The 22,139-nt window shown below is 41.7% G+C and overlaps 1 protein-coding gene across 5 annotated transcripts in view; it reads left to right on the top strand.

The window, feature by feature from the left end:
• Positions 1-125: 125 nt before the first annotated feature.
• Positions 126-22,139, top strand: part of Sox5 (SRY-box 5) — a 388,682-nt gene continuing 366,668 nt past the window's right edge. For 4 of the 5 annotated variants that reach the window (XM_026787923.1, XM_026787920.1, XM_026787922.1 and 1 more), the window contains exon 1: positions 126-292. In XM_026787923.1, coding sequence (XP_026643724.1) covers positions 255-292 — 38 coding nt within the window. In that variant the 5' untranslated portion in view covers positions 126-254. Of the gene's footprint in view, positions 293-5,544; positions 5,606-22,139 lie in introns of those variants that run through there. The other variant, XM_026787921.1, reaches the window with a different exon arrangement.

The following is a 22,139-nucleotide window of genomic DNA, read 5'->3' as shown; positions in this document are numbered from 1 at the left end:
GTACTACCCCTTTAAGAGAATGGTCAAGGAGTCCTAGGAGAGAGAGAGAGAGAGAGAGAGAGAGAGAGAGAGAGAGAGAGAGAGGAGGGGAGGGGAAGGGGAGAGGGAGAAAGGGAGAGGGGAGAGAGAGTGAGAAGAGAGAGACACACAGAGAGAGAATCTATTGGTTTAGAAGGTTTGGACTGACTTGACAGGTTCAGTTGGAGCCGATCATAGGTGGCCGCCGTGACAAAGGGAAGCTGTGCTTTTCCAGCATGCTTACTGACCCTGATTTACCTCAGGAGTTTGAAAGGTGAGTGCTCTTTGGTTTTTCTCCCTCTAATATACCGAAGTGCAAACTCTTCCATTTCACAGGAGTCTGTGAATCCCCTCCAAGATGCCTCCCCCAGATTGCGTGTGTGAGAGCGGCTAGGGTCTCTGCAGCCTTGGGAGCTGATTTCTGTTGTGGTTGCCGGGACCAAATTGAACTGATTTGCAAAGTCTCCTCCGAGCTTACTGCTAATGTTTTTAGGTTGCGTCGGATCACAGGCAGGAAATTAAATGAACATTAAGCATCTCTCTCTCCTCCCCCCATCCGTGGCTGCTCGCTTCCTCGCTTGGTCTCTTACTTTCTGCTTTCATTGATTACCCCCACACACCTTTTGTAGCCGGCTCGCATATTCAGGATCTCTGCCTCCTGTAATTTCTCAAGTGATAGAAGGCTTCAGTGGTGTTTAAAGCGGAGGCTGTTAAATTCCTGTTTGATCCCTCTGTTAAACTTTGGAAACTGCTTGGAAAAACAGGACCTTTTGTTGATATGGGAGAGCCGGGTTGTTGTTGTCTTTTTTTCCCCAAAGAAAATTTAACATCACAGTGAAATACTAGTAGATAGTTATGGAGGTGTCTGGAGAGGGGAGGTCGGGGATGAACAGGACACCCCCTTTTGAAGTTTTGTGCCCACTTTTGTGCTCGCTGTCTGAACTGTATTTTGATAGCCAGACTTTTCGCTGTGCTGTGACGGGAGCTAACTGTATTCGTAATTAGTTGTTCCTATTTAGAGAGGTATGTGCACTTCCCTTCCCTTTTGATGCTGCAAGTTACATGTGGGCTTTTAAAGGATTTTAGCCCTCCTCCTGTCCATGTAATTTACACATCACAATTTTCAACTTTGAGTTCGTATCCTAGTATAAGTTCATTTTTCGAACTATAAATAGATTTTTGTTTGCCATTAAAAAGAACTCAAACTTCGTATTCTGTATGATGAATTTAAAAAAAAAGCTAAAAAAAGCCAGGATGCAAGATCCCCAGGCTTTTTTCATTTTCATGCAAGCTATACCTTCTGTATAAACATTTGTCGTATCTGACTATGCAACTCAAGCTAGGTGCTAGACCAGCTGGTTAAAAATATGCTAAGTCAAGCTGTTTATCACTCAAACGCCTGAATTTGAGATGGAAAGACCAAAAAAGAAAGGACAAGGATTAAAACATTCTAGAACTGAAGTCATGGGGGGGGGGGGGAGAGAATGTGGAGGCGAAAATAATGCTTGGCTGTGGTCACATCCCGGAGAAGCCACTGTGTGCCCAGGGAAGAAAGTGGGCTAGGTGGTGGCTCCTAAGTCCCCCTGCTCTAGCTCTCGATCCTCTCTACTAAGAAGGCGGATCGTTCCTCAAGGTTCTGAATTATTTTTTCCCCAAAGTTTCCCATATGAACTCTGCTGGCCAGTGAGCTCTCCTTTGCAAACGCAGTCTTGTTTCTATGTGGCTACTCAAGTTGTTCACACTGGAGCACATTATTGCCTAATGGAGCGATTTGTTAATTGAACAGAGTAAGTTTCCAGCAAGTACAGATGAACACCCTTATGATAATTTTCCTTAATTCTAATTATACTTTTTTTTTTTTTTTTTTTTGCAAATAAAACTCCGAGTGATTTGTAGCGTGTTATCAGCCAGGCTTTATAAAGAGGCGGTTACACATTAACAGCCTACACTCTATTTCTGTTATAGGCGAGCTGCCTGCTGGGAACTTTATTTGTATTTTTTTTCAATGATCTCTTTTTAAGCCAAACTTTTCCCTTTTACATCTTAACGCTCAACTCTTCTAGCATTGTTTTGTGTTCCCCTTCTAGTGATGTTTTAAAATTCTTTTCTGCATTGTGCAGGGGCATCCATGTTTAGCTGGGTAATTAAATAAGCCGGTTATAATCAAGTAGTTTGCGTGTATATGTGCCCTAGGTGTAAGCGGCAGTAGTTAAAGTCATTTTGAAAACTGCCTCACAATCTAGCATTTTTAATAATTTACCCTGAGATCAGATTGGGCAATACTTCCCCAAATCCCAGCAAAGCCCTGAGTTTGTGTGCTTCTCATTCTCCCATTGCCTCTCACAGAGCAGATCATGCAGATCGATACAGGGCTGAATACTGAAATTCTCCAAAGAGCAACCCCATAATAGCACTACCATATATCATCAGAATGAGGCTGGTTTGTTCTCTGTGTTCTCCTGTGCCTCAACAGCGATTTGCAACTTTTGTTGAATAAGTAGGTCATTTTTATTGACTCAATTTTCATTCTATTTGCTCACCTGCCATCAAAGAGTTTTTCACTCAAATTCATTTAGTCTTCTTAAAGAATTCCTAATGTCTTCATGAATGGAAAATTAGGCGTAGTGGGCAGCAATTAGTCAGAGTTCAGGTGCCATTAAAGTTTTAAGTGATTTGTATCTCTAACGTCACTGGTAGAGTAGTGCCCATGTTCTATGATTCCTCCCTACCCAATAGACAGAGCCTTGGAAACTTCAAGAAATAATTTAAAACTTTCAGATCAGTCTAAGGATGCAGGTTTAGGTGATGAGTGTCGGTGTTTCCAGCTGCAGGAAGGGACAGACTCAAGAGTCTCGGGTTGACAAAGGGTTGTTCCATAGCTAAGGAGCAGGTGACAGTGTCATTGTCTGTGAGGGTGTTCAAGAGGTAGAGGGAGATGCGTTTCAGAAGTAGCAGGCTTGAACTGTCAGCTCCTTCTTCTCTGCAGCTCCCGCAGGGCTGACTGGGTGACTGAAGGGCAAATCTCAGGTGCGGGAGGAATGGGCAATACATGGCCCGGCAGATGCTAAGAGAGACAGACCTCGGGTCCAGCTATGGCTACGCACCACAATGGGCAGCATTGTCCACGTGCCGTGAATAGAAGCATCCCTAGCCCTCCGGAGAGGTCTTAGCGAAGTCATTGTCCTTCTATCCAACTGAGAGTTAAAGAATGAGATATTGTGACTTCAGGTTTTTCATTTGAGAATGTCTTTTGTCCCTCGACACTTCAACACGGGAAATACTTGCTTTAGCTTGTGGTGCTACTCTCCTGCTGCTGAAGGAGAAACAACCACGTCGGAGACTTTATCACCGGCACAGTTGTCAGCTGGTTTACTTCATGCGTGTGTCCGTCTTCCATGTGAATGTTCCATGACCAGGTTACCTACCATGCTTCTCAGTTGTCGAACTGGAAAATTTCATTTGAGGAAGTAAAAGACTTCAAAGTGCATCTATTTAAAAAAGACTTGCTATTCCCAGAAAGAAAGAAAAGTTAGAAGTGAAGGATGCAGCATTGGTCTCAGAGCCTCCCTCATGCAGTGGTATGCTTCTCTCCAAACGGGTACCGACAGCAGCCTCTTTCCCCGTGTCGAAGGGAGCCCTGCAGGGTCAAGACCTCATGCAAAAGAAAAAGGGATCAGATCAACTTACACTTAGCCCACTCCCATCGGATTTATATACAGTCAGCCCAATGGGAGAGATTGTTTTATTATAAAAGCCCCCACTCTATTCTGAAGCAGGGAATATCCTTCCAGGTCTGTGAAAATCATTTTTGCAAATTGCCATGGGAAACTACTAGCAACATGTAAAGCTACCCCTTCCAATATTGGTATTTTAGTTACTGCTCCTCCCAATAAAATATATTTTCTACCTGGGCATTTATTCAATATAGTTGGAGTCTTATAAAAAAAAATCTGTTCTACTCCTAAGTTACCAGTCCATTCAGGTTAGCAGGTAGCTTCCAGACAGGAATTTAAAAGGTACCTGCCTGGCTTTTGTCACCCCAACGCAACTGTAAGCTTACAGGTCTCATGGTCAGTGTGTTCTGATATTGCTTTGGCCACTTCAGCTAGTCCTCACTGCTACTTCTTGCTGGAGGCCATAGTCATTCATTGCAGATTGTAATTGCCATCTTAATAACTTGTGAGCTCAACTGAGCTGACACCTTGGTTTGGAATGCAGCTCACTAGAAGCAGCGTGTAAACCACACTTCTGTCCCACACCCCATTCTGCCTGAAGACTTGGCAGGAGTCTCAGTGATCACCAAGAACAATGCAGGGTTAAATGCCAGGTGGCACTGTGGCCAGATCAGGGGAAAGCAGGCTGGAGAAATGGAAGAGGGTGTTGCTATTGATTACATGTTGATGCACTTTTTTCCGTGCCTCAAATATCAGAAGCACATATTAAAGTGAGTGTCTGTTCTTGGAAAGCTTTTTCACTGAGATTAACATGAGCATCGTCGATCAGAGGCAGATGAGAAAACCTGTCTGCTTTGGAGTATCTCAGCCTTCTAAGGGTTGGAGGCTGTGTCTCATGGATCTTGTTCAAGCCACATTGACAGAGCATCATCCCCAAGGGGTGTCTCATTTTTATTGTCTGGTCTTTCCTTGTCCATTCTTCAGCTACCTAAGCCGCATGTTGTATCGTGCAGGTATGTGTTATGTGGTCTAAACACAGCCCGTTTATAGATTAGTTTTAAAGGCATTACTGTTGGGTGCTGTTTACCTTGTAAATTTGCTATTCCTCTGTAGTTTCAGTGAGATTAACCAATACCACGGGGCATCAAGGAATGGAAGCCAAACTCTCCATTCTTCTCTTGTGCTAAGTCAGTGTGCTCGGTTCTGAGTCAAGTGATGGCAGTGATCTTTAAGATCACTTTAAGGTGTGACTCACCTACGTGTGAGTCCTACTCTTCTTAATCCAAACATGCTAGTGGAGAAGAAATCTACAGAGAGATCTCATCCCTCCTCAATTCTGTCCTCCCTGGCTTTGCACCTAGGGGTGGCACTCTCATTGGCAGAGCATGTAAAATTCAAATGCGGTGCACGTGAAGTAGATCAAGGGAGATTGCTAGAGCAAGAAGAGAAAAAAAAAAGACCCACTAAAGACTAACGCTGTTTTCCTTAAACGAGCAGGGTTGATTTCGGTTTACATCTGGAGACTGCCTTCTACTCCTTCCTGTGAATCAGGAACCTTTTCCCCTTTGACTCTGTGTTCTGCCCTGCAGCCTGGAAGCCTCTTTGCCTTTTCTTTGCTGTTGTCTCCCCTTCCTTTCCCCTGCTAGTTGAGAGTTCCCCATCTCCTCGGGAGATCCTGTGGCGTATGGTTCTGCTTGTCCAATAGGGGGGTGTGCGTTTCTCCACATCAGCATCCCTTTCTCTTGGAGGCTGGGAGTGAGAGCTCAGCAGTGCTGTGTTGCCAGCCTTTGCCAGCCCGAGAAGTCACAGCCTCCAAGTTGCTCCCAGCTCTTGCGCCTTCTTTGTGGGCATTGCGTTCTGCACGTTGGGCTGCCGGCAAGGACCAGACCAAGGCGAGATTTCGAAGAATTCTGGTGAGAACTATTCCGAGGGATATGGCATTTTAAAAGAATTGCAGTAAACAAACAGAATTGCAGCGTCAACAAAGATAATTAGCATAAACAATGTCGTTTTAGGACAGGTGGTTTAAAAAAACAAACAAAGCAAAAAACCCAAATATGAACCCAATTTGAATTCTGCCAATTTGGAACCATTGAACCGTAATCTGCACCTCATGCGCACTGCCCAGGTTTGTTGATGAACTTGTTAAAATGCATCCTTTCTGTTTCTTTTGTATCATTTTCCGGTCATTGTGCCCTTCTTTCACCCAGCTTGAATGTAATTAATCTATTTAAAGGTAGTTTAAGGACCTTTATATTCATAAAACATGACAGAAGGAAAACGAAAAACAAAAGCTTCAGGGTGTTCAGAGATATTTCAGATCAGAAGTGAAATGACTTCAGGCTGGAGCTTGGCTCCTCCTGTCCCGAGTCTCCAAACTCTTGCCTTCTCTCTTTGATCTAAGTATCGTTGGGATAATTCAGTTCTGCTGCGTTATTGATACATTTGTCATTGTCTCGTTAGTCTCCGTGGCTACTCTTTCCTCTCCTCTGCCTCGTCAGTGGGTGCATGTGTGTCTCAGGGCTGCTTGTCTTTGCTGCTTTCCTCTCTAACTTGGAGAAGGGGGCATGGCATTGACTGCAGGGATGGACTTGCTAGTCACTGTGAGCTACGTTGTCTAACGCGACTGTGCTGTCACTAGGAGTTTAAATCTGCGGTCCTTCAGACTTACTACTAAATGACGTTTTTCGGAATGCCTTGCGTGGAAATGTTTTGACTCAAACGAGATGCGGAGTGTGGCTGCACGGAAAGCTGTTTATTTTTCCTACATTAAGGATGAAAAGTTCTTTATTGGAGTTAGGAGATTTTTTTCCCCCTCTCTCGTATTCTCTTGGAGAATGAAGTCCTGCCTTTCCAAGTGTGCTTCTCTCGTAGACTGGTGGCCCTTCTTGCTGAAGCTGAAATAAGAACGTTTGTGAATGAGTTTTAGTTTCTCGGAGTTATAAAAATGTGTGTAAACTAGTAAATTGTGTCTCATTCATGTGCTGTGGAGATTTCTCCTACTTTACGGACAAAAATAATTTGGCTACTAACGAATTAGGGCTACCTGCCAGTCTCATCACGCACTGTAGGTAAGAGGGGGGCAAAGCAGGAGAGCTGCTGCCAGGCACCGGGGAAAGTTTCATGTGTGGTCGTGTTTCTATTTCTGCCCTTCACATCTCTGAAAGAATGTGTGTTTTAGAAAAGAAAACGTTCAAACACAGAAGACACGCTCTTTCTTCCGCAGGCATGCGTACAGGCATGCGTGCAGCCACTGGGATCTCTCTTGCTGTGGAGGCGCCCGGATGCCTCTGGCCTTGCTTGCACTGCCTGCTCATCTCAGTCTCCGTCACACTGAAACCTCTGAGTCAAATGCACTGAGAACAGATGCACAGGAAGATGGGAACTTGAGGGCACAGAGAATTTGCTAGAAGCCCCTTGCCCTGGAAGATGTGGTATTGTCAGGCTAGGAGACATAGGTCAGTTAGAGCTGTGAGTAGCTCTGGTGTCCTGAGGGATGTACCTTCTTAGCTGGGATTTCAGGACATTGCTCAAAGCAGACATGAAAGAGTTAACCCACTTTGCCTGCTTTTTTTTTTTTTTTTTAAATTTCTGAATCCAGGGGAAAGGAGACAGACAAGCACATTGTGTATGTGTGGGGTTTTTTTGTACATTTTTAATCAAAATTTATTTCAAATGGTAGTCAGTATGTACTTAGCACTAAGAGGGAGTCACTGAAGGGGTGGTGAGCTGCCTGAGCCCCACCTCTGAGACTTTTTCATGTGAGCTGTTGAAATCTCATTTTAATAAATTATACGTATGTAGGTATATATAATGAGAGGACCTCCTAATGAAAGGAAGCACAGACGTTGAAAATGACATACGTTTCATATAAAAGAGCATGAAGTGGAAAAGTCCTACTCTGTGCCACTGCTTCTTCATCCTGAGTTGATGTAGATCCCTCGACAAAGTTCTAAACCATGCTGGCTCTAATTGTGGAGCCGAGACAATTGTGTGTTTGCTACAATTCTTCCTTTTGGGTATTTACTCTGGGCAGGAGTTTGTTAGGCAATAGGCTACAAAGTCCAGAGAGATTTTTTTTTTCTTTCTCACTCCTGTCCTGGTGCCCCTTTGCTCATTCCCTTGTTTTTGCTTTCTCATTAGAATATTTGCTATTGAATTTCATAACAGATTTGAAAGGGGACTCCAGGAAGATGCCACATAAAATAAAGGTTAAGAATTCATTTCTCCTTTCGTGTCAGCCCGAGGCTGGAGAGCCTGGAAGCCCTTCTATGTTGTTCCGAGTCCTTTAGAAGAGGGAGGATTGAACTTGTGTTCAAACTGCTGTGGCCCTTATTAACTCATTAATTCAACTCTGACCTGTGCCAACCATAGCTGAACACAGAGTATCAGATTGTCACCCTTAGCATCAGATTGTCAAACAAGAAGGGAACTTTAATAGACAAAGGCCCAGTCAACAGAACACCTGGGCGTGCGTAAACAAAGAGAAATCCACATTTTCCTCTCCTCCAAATCAGAGCTAAATTTGGGAATTGTCTCTAGATCCTGGGGGATTATGGGCTACACATCTTGTTAAGGTATTGTTTTATAAACTTAGAATTACTGGAAAAATAAAATGAATCGGTTTTGACCGCCGAACAATTTAAGGTTTAATGTTTTAAAAGCATTCCTCTAGGGTAATAGAAACAGATCCAAAAGACACAGAGGGCAGGTTCAGAGAGCTGCGTGATGGAACATAAGATGTATACTTTTATGAGTAGATTAAAAAATAATTAGAAGTGGCTAGCAGTGAAGGGGTTATTTGGGGGGAAATCCTGTAATTGTTCCCATGTACAAAGTCGGAGTTCAAGAGAATTCTTTTTACTTACAAGACAGTCGGCATCCTGAATCAGTCTTGCTCAATCCTGATGGAGCAGTTTGGGGCAGATCACCTTGAAAGGAAGAAATACTTCCTAGAATACAAGTAATATTGGTTCCTGTTTCTCCCACAACGCAGGATCCCAGGGCAGGTGCACCACAGACATTTCGGGCACTCTGGCTTTAGGTCCCCGAAGGTGGTGATGTGGGGCATAGGTGCTGAGCATTTATAACTGACTCGGTCAGGAGGAATGAGGTAGCATTTGGGGCCAGTAGATGTTTCCTGTTCAAATAGTGAGAAAGTTAAAGTTAGAAGCCCAGTATATACATAACAGTATCGTGTCAATCTTAAGATATTTGCCCAATAATGAATAGAAGACTTTCCTCTTGCTTAGCCAAGCATTCCATTTGTCTGTCTCCGTGCTGATGTTTTGGTGTATAATGCAGGAGACAAGAGTTTTAGGAGTTTGTCCTGACATCTTCAACTTCCCTTTTCTCACAAACTGAGGTCTCCTAGAGTCTTTAATGTGAGGCAGAGGAAAAGGTTAAGATGTCTTAAAAATCTCTCCACCCTACCTAAAATGTTGTCACTTTGAAATTCATTTGAAAGGTTCCCAGCTCCTGAATTCAGTGGTCAAAATTCCTGCATTTAGTCTCTCCTTTAGAGATGGATTTTATCTCATAGCCAGTCTTTTTACATGGGGATTCACAACTGTCAATTCGTCAGTTAGATGCCATTCTACAGGTTCACGTGGGATATCTCAGGAGTTTTCATCTAAGTACTATACATGGTTCTTTTTTAAGGCGAAGTGACAGACACTTTTATGAATTACGTCAAATGGGTGAAAACATCAGATTTGTATTTTATCTGCTTAAAACTCCCAGGTGCTTGAGAGCACTCGTTCCTGTCGATTACAAATATCATAGAGATAAATCATATATGAGTGCCTGAGCAAAGTGCTGGGTGTTGTTGGGAACACAAAAACAGGATAGTTCCACAGGCTGACAGGGTAGTCATAAACTAGCAGAATTAATAAGAAGATTAGATAGTCACACAGAGATACGGTCAGCACAGGTCTTTGTCTGAATAAATAAAACTCTGAGCTGTAAGGGAGCGAGGTTAAGGAAGATGAAGAGCAAGTGACTAGGGCAAAACTTCCAGCGTTCCTCTAACTGAGTCAAAAAACTGCTAGTACTGAAGCCATTCTAGCCAGCTGCGCCCGTTACTGCTCAGCAGCTTCAAGAAGAGAAAGGGCAGCGCTCTAAGACAAGAAGGGCTATAACAACCAAAGAGAGGCAGTAAAATATATTTCATCTGAGAGGATGTTCTTGCCATATTGTTATTATTTCACATTTGGAAGATTGCAGGCTGGCTTCTTTAAGAAAACTATTTGAAGGAAAAATGTGCAGTTATACTATCAGAAGTATAATCTTTGATGCATACCTAAGGACCTTTGGTATTATTCTAGCCTGGAAAACATGTCTGGGGTATCATGAAAGTGTTGAACAAATTGCTTAAGTATAGAACCATATATTTCAGATAATATAAGAATTGTCTGCCTACGAATTATTATTATTTTTTTTGCTTAACGATTGCAATACTTTTTTTTTTCTATACTTGCTGCTTTGAGTTTGGGGAAAAAAAATGAGTGTTAGTCTCTCATTTCCCCTGTGAAGATGTAAAAGTTATTAAAAAGCCAACTTATAAAGAAGCCCACGAAACAAAAACAGCATTTAGTTCTATGACCAAAGGACAATGTTCCAAAGCCATACTGTTAAAGCAGGGGAAATGTGTATAGGGTGCAGTCGGGCTACTTTGTGCTAATACGTCTGATGGTCTAGCATTCAGTTATGTACAAGGTTGGCATATGTTCCCGTTTCTAAGGCAGGAATGAGAACTTTGAGATGCAGAAATCACTTAATTCCTTGGGTTTCAGCCATGTGTCTACAAAATGGGCTTAAAAGTCAGTATACTTTTTTTCTTTTTAACCCTCCCTTCTAAACAATCGTGCTTACAATCACAAAGCTTTAGGAGAACATTTGGTAGGCCTAAGTGCAGTCTTTTGAATTCAGGGTTTTAAAAGTAGACTTCTTATCTAGCAGAGGAAAAATAATCAGGACTTTAATAAAATTATTTTTTGTCTGATAAAAATGCCTTTCAGGTATCTGAAGACTATTTTCACACACACACACACACAACACACACACACACACACACACACACACACACACAATAGTTGCTATAAGGAACTGGTTGACCAGTGGCTCACTTTCACTGTTCTATAACTACCATTTTTGAGACATTCTAACTATTGATCCCTCATAACTTATACTTGAATCTCACCAATATAAGTTCAGTTATATCTGTCCACTATTGATAACTAAACCTCCTAAGCGCCTCTTTCTTCCCTCTGTGTGCAGAAACTATGACGACTAGTAGTTGCTTTGGTAACCTTTGTTGTACCAAGTACATTTTCAAATTTCACACTGCACTAATCTGTAAGCCAGGTAAATTGTGTTTACGCATAACCACAAGAATAAATATCTTTAAAGAATTAATTATTGAACAACATAAAAACCGACTTTCTTCAAATGAAAGAAAATTACACACACCAATGCTTCTTAAACTAGTGTTTGCACAACTAGTGTGACCTGTAGAAAATCCCAAGTGACTTTCAGAAACTGTTATCCTCATAAGTCCCTTTTGCTGTACAGGCTCCCAGTAAAATTGGGAGGAGGCAATTTCCTCCTTATTTTTGAATATGGAGGTGAAAGAAGGGGAACTGTACAGATTTCTTTTTAAGGACAGCTTTATAACAAGTGACAAAAATCACCCAAGAAACAGGGCCCATGTTTTTGGTTTAAAATTGTTTTCCACTGATATAATCTGTTAAAAGCCAGAAGCCATCCAAAGTGCTGCTACCAATTCAAGAAGATCATCTTCTGCCTTAATTATACATCTGGGAAATGTTAGCTGAACATTTTGTGGGGAACAGTGAATACCTTACTTACCAGTTGTCTAAAACGCTGCTAATGATCGACACGGTGCCAGTGTTTTGATGGTTAGAGCCTAGGATGAACATGAATACAAAGAACACAGTTGGAAAAAAAGCACACATTTTATACAAAACAGATTTCAACCATCTGCTTGGCGCTTAAGTATCTGACTATAGGCAGTATATGAAAGAGACCACTGTCCACGTTATGAATGGTATCACGTTTATTGGAACCTTAGAGAAACCATAGGGTTGCTGAAAGCATGTCGACCCAGTGATTCTCTTCAGTGAGAGAATAAAAACAAGAACCCCAGCCAAAATTTTGTTCCCTCCACAATCTCTCCTGTGTCAGTTTTCTTCTCCTAGCAAAATGGTTGTGCTAATAAAGCGTGTCCCAGAGCTATGCATCAGCGTATTAAAGATACCAGACAACCCTCCGCATGTGATTTCGGGGAGGGGAGCCCCAGATGGCTCTGAGTTAGAAGAATGTTTGCTTTAGGAATAGGTGAGAGCCCCAAATATGTTGCCCGAGTTCTGGGCTGAGCAGCAAATCAGCATGGAGGCCTTGGGCCCACACACGCCCCAGAGCTCCACGTCTTCCGTTGTGGTTTTAGAGTGTTCTACTGTCAGAGAGGTGCTGGATCACCACGGCAGAGGGGAAATCAGGAGGTATAGGCAAAATGAGAGGTTGTGTGAATGCTTCCATTAGCCCAAAGTGAGGCAGGAATCCCTACAATGCCTAGGAGACTGCTGGCTAGCTAGAAAATTCACACACGTAGACGTTAAAGGGAGGTGACATACCATTCCTGACTACCTTGCAGACACAACTGTGTTTAGTGAGGAATTCTTTCACCTGTTGTAATTCCTTTAGCTAAAATATGTTTTTATTTCTAAATATTAGGAAAATCAAGCTGTTAGAATTGTGTTTACTTACTGAATCATCTGGTTTACTTATGTGGATTGAGTGATATCTATTGATATATTTCCTAGCTCTTGAAGAAGTGATTTAATGCAATATAAAGAAATACTTCCTGAACCCCAACTTATCAATGCCTTCAACTATGGCAGCCAATACCCAGGGCCCCTGCTGAGTGATTGAAACACAGGTAGTGTAAACAATGTGTAAAATAGGTATGAACCACATACTGGATTTAAAAAAAACAAAAGAATTTGAAGGGCTTTATTTTTTTTCCTTTTATTCTTGATTCTGTATTTCGTGAAGTTTGGAACTACAGGCTTAAGATATATTATTAAAATGATTTTCATGTATTTTTGCTTTGTTAGTCTGCTACCAGGAAGCCTAACATTCCATTCAGATTGGAATTCCAGCTCATATTCTTGGCTTATTTTATATTGCTGTTGGATAATGTTATATACCTTCTGTGGGTGGAGGGAGGTGAAGACATTTTGATCACTGCCTTAAGTCTAGAGGTTCCCGGTTCAGCAGGGTAGCAAGGAGCCAGACAGATTTCAGTATTTATTAACTCTTTGCTCTTAGTTCGACAAGGACGTGATATTTTACACATATGTATAATGTGACTTTTGCCTGAAATATACCATCAGTTCTCCAGACCTTATGGCGGCATGACAGCAGGGAAGATGTTTAAGGGCTAGACCGGCTATTATCGAGACTAAACATGTGGAGCGGACAGTTATATTTATTTTCTACGATGCCACCATGTACAGCTCTCATCTCTGTCTTGTGGGTTAAGGGGTTTGTGGTTGGAAGAAAACCTTCAGCTCTTGTCTCCCAGCTGATGCTGTACACAACTTTCCGAATTGACCCACAAGATGCCATCCAAGCTCTTTCTCTATGCATATGGAGACGCACTTATAAATATAGATGTAAAGATAGCACAAGCATTCAGCATGGACATGTTATGTGCCAGACTCCAAGTCGCTTTGAATGCCTTCTTTATTCTGTCTTCACCAGACTCTCGCTTCCCACCATCTCCCAACCTCACACAGGCAGGAGAGGGACATGCAGTCAGTTACTGGATAGCTCCTGAGGTAGGAGTATTGGAGTGTGCTTATCAGCCCTCCAGAACCTTCCTTTTTATTAACTTAATTGTATTTATTACTTTATCCTATTTAATGTTCTTGGTGGCATTGGGAGCCCAACCAAGGGCCTCACAGATTCTAGATAAGATGTTTTCTTTAACGACGCCCCAGTGCTAAAGAGTTCACTTACACTGCCACCCTCTTATTGATACAGAAAACAAAATGCTCATAGAACTTAAGAATTTAGTGCTTTGAAGGAAAACTATTTCTTTTTTTATGAATGTATCTAAATACCTACTATGCCAGGCAATTACTTTAAATACAAATTATTCATTTAAAGCATGTGTTAGACATTTTGTACACTAATTGGGACATTACTTACTTAATTAATTAATGCTTTAGTTTTTGTTTTCGAGGTAAGATCCTACTCTATAGCCCAGGCTATCCTGGAACTCACTGTGTAGCTCAGGCTGGTTTCTCTCAAACTTGCAGCAATCTTTTTTGCCTCTGCTTTTCAACTTCTGGGATAACAAATATTTGCAACCACTCTCGGGTTGTAAGTGAGCTTTTAGAAACCTGTCTTTTTAAAAATAAATTTATTCCTGGCATAATCCGGTGTGTCCAGTGGATTTCTGGGTGTATCCTATAGATGCCTGTATAAAATCTTCTCTGCTTTAAAAGGTACTGACTATAAATCCACACTTGGAATCCCTTTCTGGGATCTGTGAAACTATAAAATCCCCCCTCCCCCCGGCGGCTCATTCTCAGTACCTTTAAATGCATCATCTTCTAAGATCTAGTCTTTATACAAAGACCCTGTCTTTGTTAGAAATAGTATCTGATCATTTTTGTGAGCTCAGCAATCAGCCAGGTACCTTTTTTATACTATCCTAAGTTGTAAGTATGTGAGTATTCTCATCTTTTAGATGTTCACATAAAAGTTTTGAAGAGTTGTCTGACAACGGTATATTGAATGTGATATCAATCCTTTGCTGAAAGTTGTAACCCTCATCCACTGACTTGAGAAGTAGCAAGAGAGTGATAGTAATTACAAGGGGGGATTTGATTTCGAAATTGTGTTTGACAATAAAATCCTACAATTGGTAATACAGTGGAGGCTTCTTGGAAACAGGCAAGCATTTGGGAATGAAGTTGTGTCTTCCTGGTTTTCAGCACTGTGTTTTTCAGTTGTAAGGTTAGATTCACATAGAGGAGCGTAAGCCTGAAGTAACCCATGATGCTCTTTGTTCTGTTTCGATTTTTTGTTGTTCCAAAGGTAGATGTGTCTGAACTTCTGGTGTTCTTTGGCTCCCCAAAACCACACTTGGCAAGAGCTAGACATCTTGCCTTGGTATTACAGGTGGATGTTAGAGTGAGTGTGGAATCCCCAGGAGAGCACTGCCTTCCCTCAGTGAGGTGACCTTTCCCAGCTGAGTAAACTCCTCATGACATCATTTCCTTAGCTGCAAACTTGGTACCAGAATTGTCTCCATCTCATAGGTCAGTTTTCCTTCAATCCTAGGACTTGGGAGGCAGAAGAAGGTGGATCTCTGTAAGATCAAGGCCAGCATGGCCTACACAGTAAGTTTCTGGCCCACCAAGGTGACACAATGAGACCTTCTCTACAGTTAAAGAGAGAGAGAGAGAAGATAAATTGTATACTTCATCTGTTGAAAAATTGTACAAGATGACATCTCCTAACTGATGCTAAAATATTAGGAAGAATTCCTAGAATATTCCATATGCAGGTAACAGTGGATGCGTACTGATACAAAATATAGAATAATTTGTAAATGTCATGACTTTGACTCTTACTAGAATGACTTACTTCCTAAAAAAACAATAACAATGACAAAAACAAAACAAAAACACCGTACTTTAAGCTGATTTCCATGTTATAAAATAACATATTTTATACCCACATATATTTGAGACATAAATGTACATTACAAAATTTATTGTATGTATGCAAGGATATGTTTAAGTACATATGTTATTTACAATATGCACAAAACAATAAGCCTAAACATAGAGATATGTGCGTACGCACATGCACAAATACATACATAGATCATATATGTTTATATCTGTATGCATTATAAATGTTTATAAGCAATATATTTATGATATATAAAAGTTAGTGGTTCTTGGATATATTTCATACATATGAATACATATATTGATATTATGATAATGTACATATTATCAATATATAGTTTATATGATATTAAAACTTTAGCGAGTCTGTGCCATATCTCATATATATATGCATGTGACTGAGCATGTATACAATAAACTTAGTGAATTCTTCATAAAACTAAAGCCTCGGCTAAGAATAAGCCTGAGTTCTCTGCAGTCATGATGAGTTATTTTCTGAGGAGAAGCAGCTCGGGGTTTTATCAGGTCTCCGCAGTTGCTCTTGAGAGGGCCTGGTTGTCAGAAGGTAGATTTATTTTATGGGTATTTAATTTGTGTTCAATAGAAGAGTTTCCAAGAGCCCTTATTCACATTGCCATTTTTAGTAGGGACCAAATAAGAGAGGGAGCTCTGGGTGATAACAAACTTAGTCGGAGACAGCACGTCTATAAGTAGCTAAACTAATGTTTGCCAGGTATGTAGATTTCTTGGTGGAAGGATACAGGCAGAGATCTAAGAAAAGGCTAACAAGTCCTGTAAACTATCTCCTTTAAATAGCGGTTCTTCCATCCAGGCTGTTGCTAAGAGATGGGGAACAATTAGTTCCTGACTGAGTTGTATTCTTGCCTAGATCGGAGGGCCCTCCCACCTCTGTCCTTAAGCTGACTTCAGGTTTCAGAGTGTTCAGAGTGCAGCCAAGACATGCCTCCATGCAACCTGGACCTGAGTCTGGAGAGCACCGGAGAGGGGCATCTTCCCAGGCAGCATGTGAAAGCCGCTCGTGCTGATGGATGGGTGATTTTTGCCATTCTGAGAAATGCTTTGTCTTGCTGGCCCTCGTTACACCCTCACGCATCACTCTAACTTAGTGAAATGAATGAATTAATAGATAGAGGAGCCTTTGAGGTTCTCTGATGACTCCGTTGAACTTGGGCGTGGTGTCCAGTCGGCAGCATCCGCATCTCAGCTCATCTTTCTGAAAGTATTTGCTGAGCATTTGCTGCGGACACACTGTGTCTAACTGCAGGGAAGCAATGGTCACTGTGACAGAGCATTTGCTGCGGACACACTGTCTAACTGCAGGGAAGCACTGGTCACTGTGACGGGAGCAATGAGGAAGTGCAGGCTGATGCTTGGAGGGACAATGAGAAAGTCTTGTCCTTGCTTACATTGATCAGATTGAGAACCTTATTTTTGTTTCTTTGTTTTCTTTTTATTTTGGCTCTTTCGTGACAGGATTTCTCTGCGTGATAGCTCTGTCTGTCCTGGAACTCACTGTGGAGACCAAGCTGGCCTCTTAAGTCAAAAGATACACCCGTCTCTTCTTCTGAGTACTGGGATTAAAGACATGTGCCACCACCGCCTGGCCTGAGATTCTCATTTTTGAAATATCACTGTTTTCACAAATAAGAAAAAGCTTGTTGTATAAACTGTTGCTTTTAATCATGGCATAATTGTTTTTAGAATGCTGTTTATAAAAATGGCTAGTTACTTATGAACAATATTGACATATCAGATTCATCAGCCCAAAGTACTATTTGTTTCATTTTTTGAAATCAAATAGGACCAAATAAATAAACCCACGTTAGTCAAATACAGAACCTATCTTCATTCTGTCTCTCAGTTCATAGGTGTGCATGTGGGAGGGGCACATGCACACACGTGGTCACATAGGTGGAGGCCAGAGATCATTGTTAGTGTCTTCCCTAATGACCCTTCACCTTAGGTTTTGGGGCATGGTCTCTCATTGAACCTGCATCTCCTGGATTCCTAGCTGGTTCTCTGGAGCCCCGGGAATCTGCATGTCTCAACCTCTCTGTACAGCCATTACAGATCCATGGTGTCATCGTGCTGGGATTTCACGTGGGTGCTAGGGATCAGACTCGGGTCCTGTGCCCACCTGGCATGCATTTTTTAAGCCTTCACCGCCCAAGTCCTCTCATTTTTTAAAGTTAAAATTAAATCTCAGTGCACAGATATGGAGAGTGATCTCAGAGCAAAATGATCTTACTGGCATCCTTTATCCCCATCCTTCATATCTGTTTTCTAAGTCACTTTCAGATGTAGTTACAGGTGGGTACCCTTCCTAAGAATGTGATTCTCCATACTTTTGTAGCAACTGCCTCATCAGGGAAGTAAATACCCACACGGTACTGACACAGGACACTCAGTCCATTGCCACCTCTTCTAATGGTCTCTGCAATGCTTTAGATATATTTGTCATTAAGGTTTGATTCTAGCATTAGGCATTTCCTTCGGTGGTCACTCCTTTCTCCATCACTGTGAAGTGAAAGCAGTCTCTCTTGCTTTGTCTTGATACTGACGTCCAGAGAACAGTGCAGGGGTACCGCATGCTTTTTCTGTCACTCAGGATTGCAGATTACAAGTTGATCCTATTTGGGTGGTCTGGATTCTGGCGGATGGGAAACTGGGCACTGAGGGTTCCCGAGGGTCACTCTGTGCAGCTCTGGAGCTTTGGGCAGCACAGAGTCCGTCAGGTGACACTCGAAGGAGAAAGAGTGACTTCCTGCACGGAAGAAGCCTTCACACTTTACCCAGAGAGTTGCAAGGTGTCCACAACCTGATTTTTAAGTCTGTGTTCAGGGTATCATGTTGGAAGTCATACTTAAAACCGACATTGTTGATTTTCATACAAGACTGGCCAACTATTCCTTCTCCTTGTTCTGCGCACGCTATCCTCATAAACTGAGAGTCGGAAATGCTGTTAGCTGTGTTTCTGAAATTGTTGTATGCTGTAGGTTATGTTTAACTCCACCCCCTAAAGATATATGTAATAGAGCTCAGGATGTAGTTTAATCAGGAGTGCTTGTCTGGACTGTGAAAGGTCCTGGATTTGAGTCTCTTCCTTCATTGTAAGTACACACACACACACACACACACACACACACGTGCATGCATACACACATGTGTCTACCCATATGTATGTGTACCCATGCATGGTATGTGTAGGCCTCTGTCTTATGTTTTTTATACTGAGTTCCCCTGAGTGACACACACATGCACACACACATGTGTCTACCCATATGTGTGTGTACCCATGCATGGTATGTGTAGGCCTCTGTCTTGCGTTTATACTGGGTTCCCTCGAGTAACTTACTTCATTTTTCTATTTTTGCCTCAGTTTACTCTTTTGTGCCCCATTTAAGATGACACACTTGCTACACAACTTTATTTTGCTAATTGCCAGAGTCATAGATAACACATTGACTGTCCCTTGGCACGATAAGCACTCTTTGCTACCTGTGGCAGGGGGTTCTGTCTGCACTAGTCTGGCTCAGGGTCATGGACCGACCGAAGCTATCCTCCTGCCAGATGCTAAGCTCCAAGTTTAGTTTTTCATTCTCCGGCCCTTCACCTCCATAAGCGGTAGGGTTGGGGTGTTCTCTCTTGCTGTTTCCCACAACTGTCTTCTTCAAAGGTCAGAAAGTCAAGTCGAGCATATGCATGTCATTGCTCCGTTGACCAGGAGAAGGGCATTTTTGTGAATGCTATAGCAGCAGCCTTCACCCTGCCAGATTCTGTTTTCAGGTACATTTCAAAATGTTGGGATGGATTCAACAGCAAGTACCCACCCGATACTCCTGGACAGTTTATAGAACAAAGTTGGCCTCACCAACTGAACAATTCAGCCATTTTCTCCGTAGGCCGCCTCCCCCTGCATGACTCAGCAGTGTTTACCTCCGTTGCTTGTTTATTTACTTTCCACACCCTTCATTGCTCTAAGGCCTGGGAGGGAAGCGCTAGGCTGGGGGCTGAGGGTTGAAAGAGGTGGTGTGTGGCCAGAATGAGGAGCCTGGAGCCAAGTTGGTGAAGACTGGTGTCCGCAGCCTGTGGATGCTCCCTTTGATGAAGCAGGACCACTGACGGATGGTGTGCCTCGATTAAACCCTTAGGTTGTCATTATCCTCCTCATTGGGGGAACACGATAAACCTCATTGCGAAGTACTAAATATAATGTTTTTTTTTTTTTTTTTTTTTTTTTTCTTTTTTTTTTTTTTTTTTTTTTTTTTTTGTTGGATCAATACAAGCTGTCATGTTATGTTAGGTCTCAAAAATAGTGGTTCTAAAGATAGATTTTTCAAATGTATTAGATATCCTTAGGTAAAACTATGCCTGCTCATAAAAGCTAAGGCTGCCTTGTCCTTGTGTGTGTAGATTATGCTGACTGTTACGTGTGCTGTTTAGGTATATCCGGTTATGTTTTCAGCAGTGCGAGTTTTCTGTTACCTCTATGTACGTTATTTCTGTAAAGTCTTGTTTTCTCAAGCTGAAAGATGGCTTTCGTGCTTCTCTTATTTTTATTTATTTATTTATTTGTTTTTTTGTTTTTTTGAGACAGGGTTTATCTGTGGTTTTGGAGCCTGTCCTGGAACTAGCTCTTGTAAACCAGGCTGGTCTCGAACTCACAGAGATCCGCCTGCTTCTGCCTCTCAAGTGCTGGGTTAATGCTTCTTTTAGATATATTTTTTTTTTATATAAAATGTGGAGATATAGACCAACCCTGTGAAGTATGAACTTTGTAGGCTTCTGAATGTCATTACCCATCTACTATTGCTTAGTCAGTACTACAGAAGCCTTTTTGTGGCCTGGACTTCAGAATGGAGGATCAATGGGGTCCTCATGGCTTCTCTGGTGACCAGAGTGATGCTTCTGTTCTTTGCCACATCATCCAGTTCTGAACTCTGCCTTTGACATTGTCACCGAGTTTGATATTTTGTGTCATCTGGTTGGTTTTACCAGATGTGAATGTGGGGTTAACCCTTATTTGAGGACAAAGGGACATTGGGATTTCAAAACTTTCTACACAAAATAATTCGGATTTTATGCTAATTAAATATGAAGTGTGTCGATGGTTTGTTTGTTTGATTCTGGAGGTCATATTTTAAAGAAGTCACAAAGGCTAATTTATTATTGTTTTGATTGGTTGTTGTTATTTTAGTAGTTAAATTTATTTGCCACAAATTAGTAACAGTCAACAATCTTGAGATAGTAATGGATAATAATGGATACTTCAAGATTTGTATGGTAGGCTTATTTTTTCTTCTTCTTTTTTTTTTGGTTTATTTTGTTTGTTTTCTTTCCTGCTAAATTTCTTAGGCTTCCAGGCTGGCCTCGAAGAACTTGGGATCTTTTGCTTCAGCTTCTGGAGCAGCTGGGACTATAGGTCTATGTCCCCATGCCAGGCTTCCTTTAGGTTTCTAAAAAGCAGCCCCCAGGTTTTGGCCATTAGCTATTTTCTTCTACTTTTAGTAGTTATAAAACCTGGTATTTTTAAAGATCATTGTTAGATGTGTGAACGTAATAAAATGAACCAAACAGGAAAACCCAAGGGTACAGATGGCACACCCTGCTCTACTGAAACTATACCAAACATTAATTTCCTTTTAAAAACATATGACCATTTTGTATATGTAACAAATGATGAGAATTAAAACCTGTGATATTTTATAATAGATCTATTCATTTCTGTGCTGTTTCAGCAGACATGGATCCAGACATGTAAAATCATCAGGCATGTAGTTGACAAGCAGGGATGTGCAAAGAGAAAGGTGTCGCTTGCCTCTGTAACATCAGGTTCCAGGGTTTGGGAGTTAGGGTTCTCTTTCAGTTCAAATGCTACTTTTTGTCCTTCTCTATAAACTCCTGGGCCACACAGAAGTGGGCTCCTAGAGGCTGAAATGAAGACTTCCTGGGTTCCTGCCTCAGTGGAGACATCTGATGACAGCTGCCGGACATTAGAGCTGGATCATTTGGCTGCTCCAATAACCTCTAAGTCCAGCGCTTTTCCTGTATCCTGGCCCCAGTGATGTTCCTTAACGTGTCGTCTCATTGCTTTCTGGGATGCCCTGTGCCTCCTAACAGGTTTTGTTGCCCAGTATCCTTCCTCATTGACTTCATGGGTCCTTGCTGGGTACAACCTGACTGGGAGGTATGGAGGCTTCTTCACTGTATAGCCCTGTATAGCTTGGATGTACAACCCATGGCCATCTCACAGATGGGTATCATGTCAATCCTGTAGACTGTCATGACTGTTTGGAGACTAAGGAGCCTCAAAGCGAGCATCTTGATAGCTTTGCTAGTCACTCTACAGTTTACAACTCATAATATCATCACCCTAAAGAGACTTATAGAGTCAAGATGAAGTCATAGCCTTTAAAGGGTAGGTCAGAGCAGAATACAGATGCTTCTTGGATACAAAGTGAAACTACTTGCCAGGGCTTGGGGAACTTTTTAAAGATAGATCCCGGAGGCTGGAGAGACGTCTCTGAGTTTAAAGATGGATCCTGTCTTTCTTTGGAACACGATCTGGATGAATAAGTTACCCTTAAATTACAGTGGAGAGAAATTGTCTTACTATTACATAGTCCATGAGTCATTACTATTTGCCTCAATCATCATCTTAATAAGGTGACAGAAACAACATTAATTATGGAAA

Source organism: Microtus ochrogaster (genome assembly GCF_000317375.1).
Source record: "Microtus ochrogaster isolate Prairie Vole_2 chromosome 14 unlocalized genomic scaffold, MicOch1.0 chr14_random_2, whole genome shotgun sequence".
In the NCBI taxonomy this organism is placed as follows: Eukaryota; Metazoa; Chordata; class Mammalia; order Rodentia; family Cricetidae; genus Microtus; species Microtus ochrogaster.
This window is presented reverse-complemented; position numbering and strand designations above follow the sequence as displayed.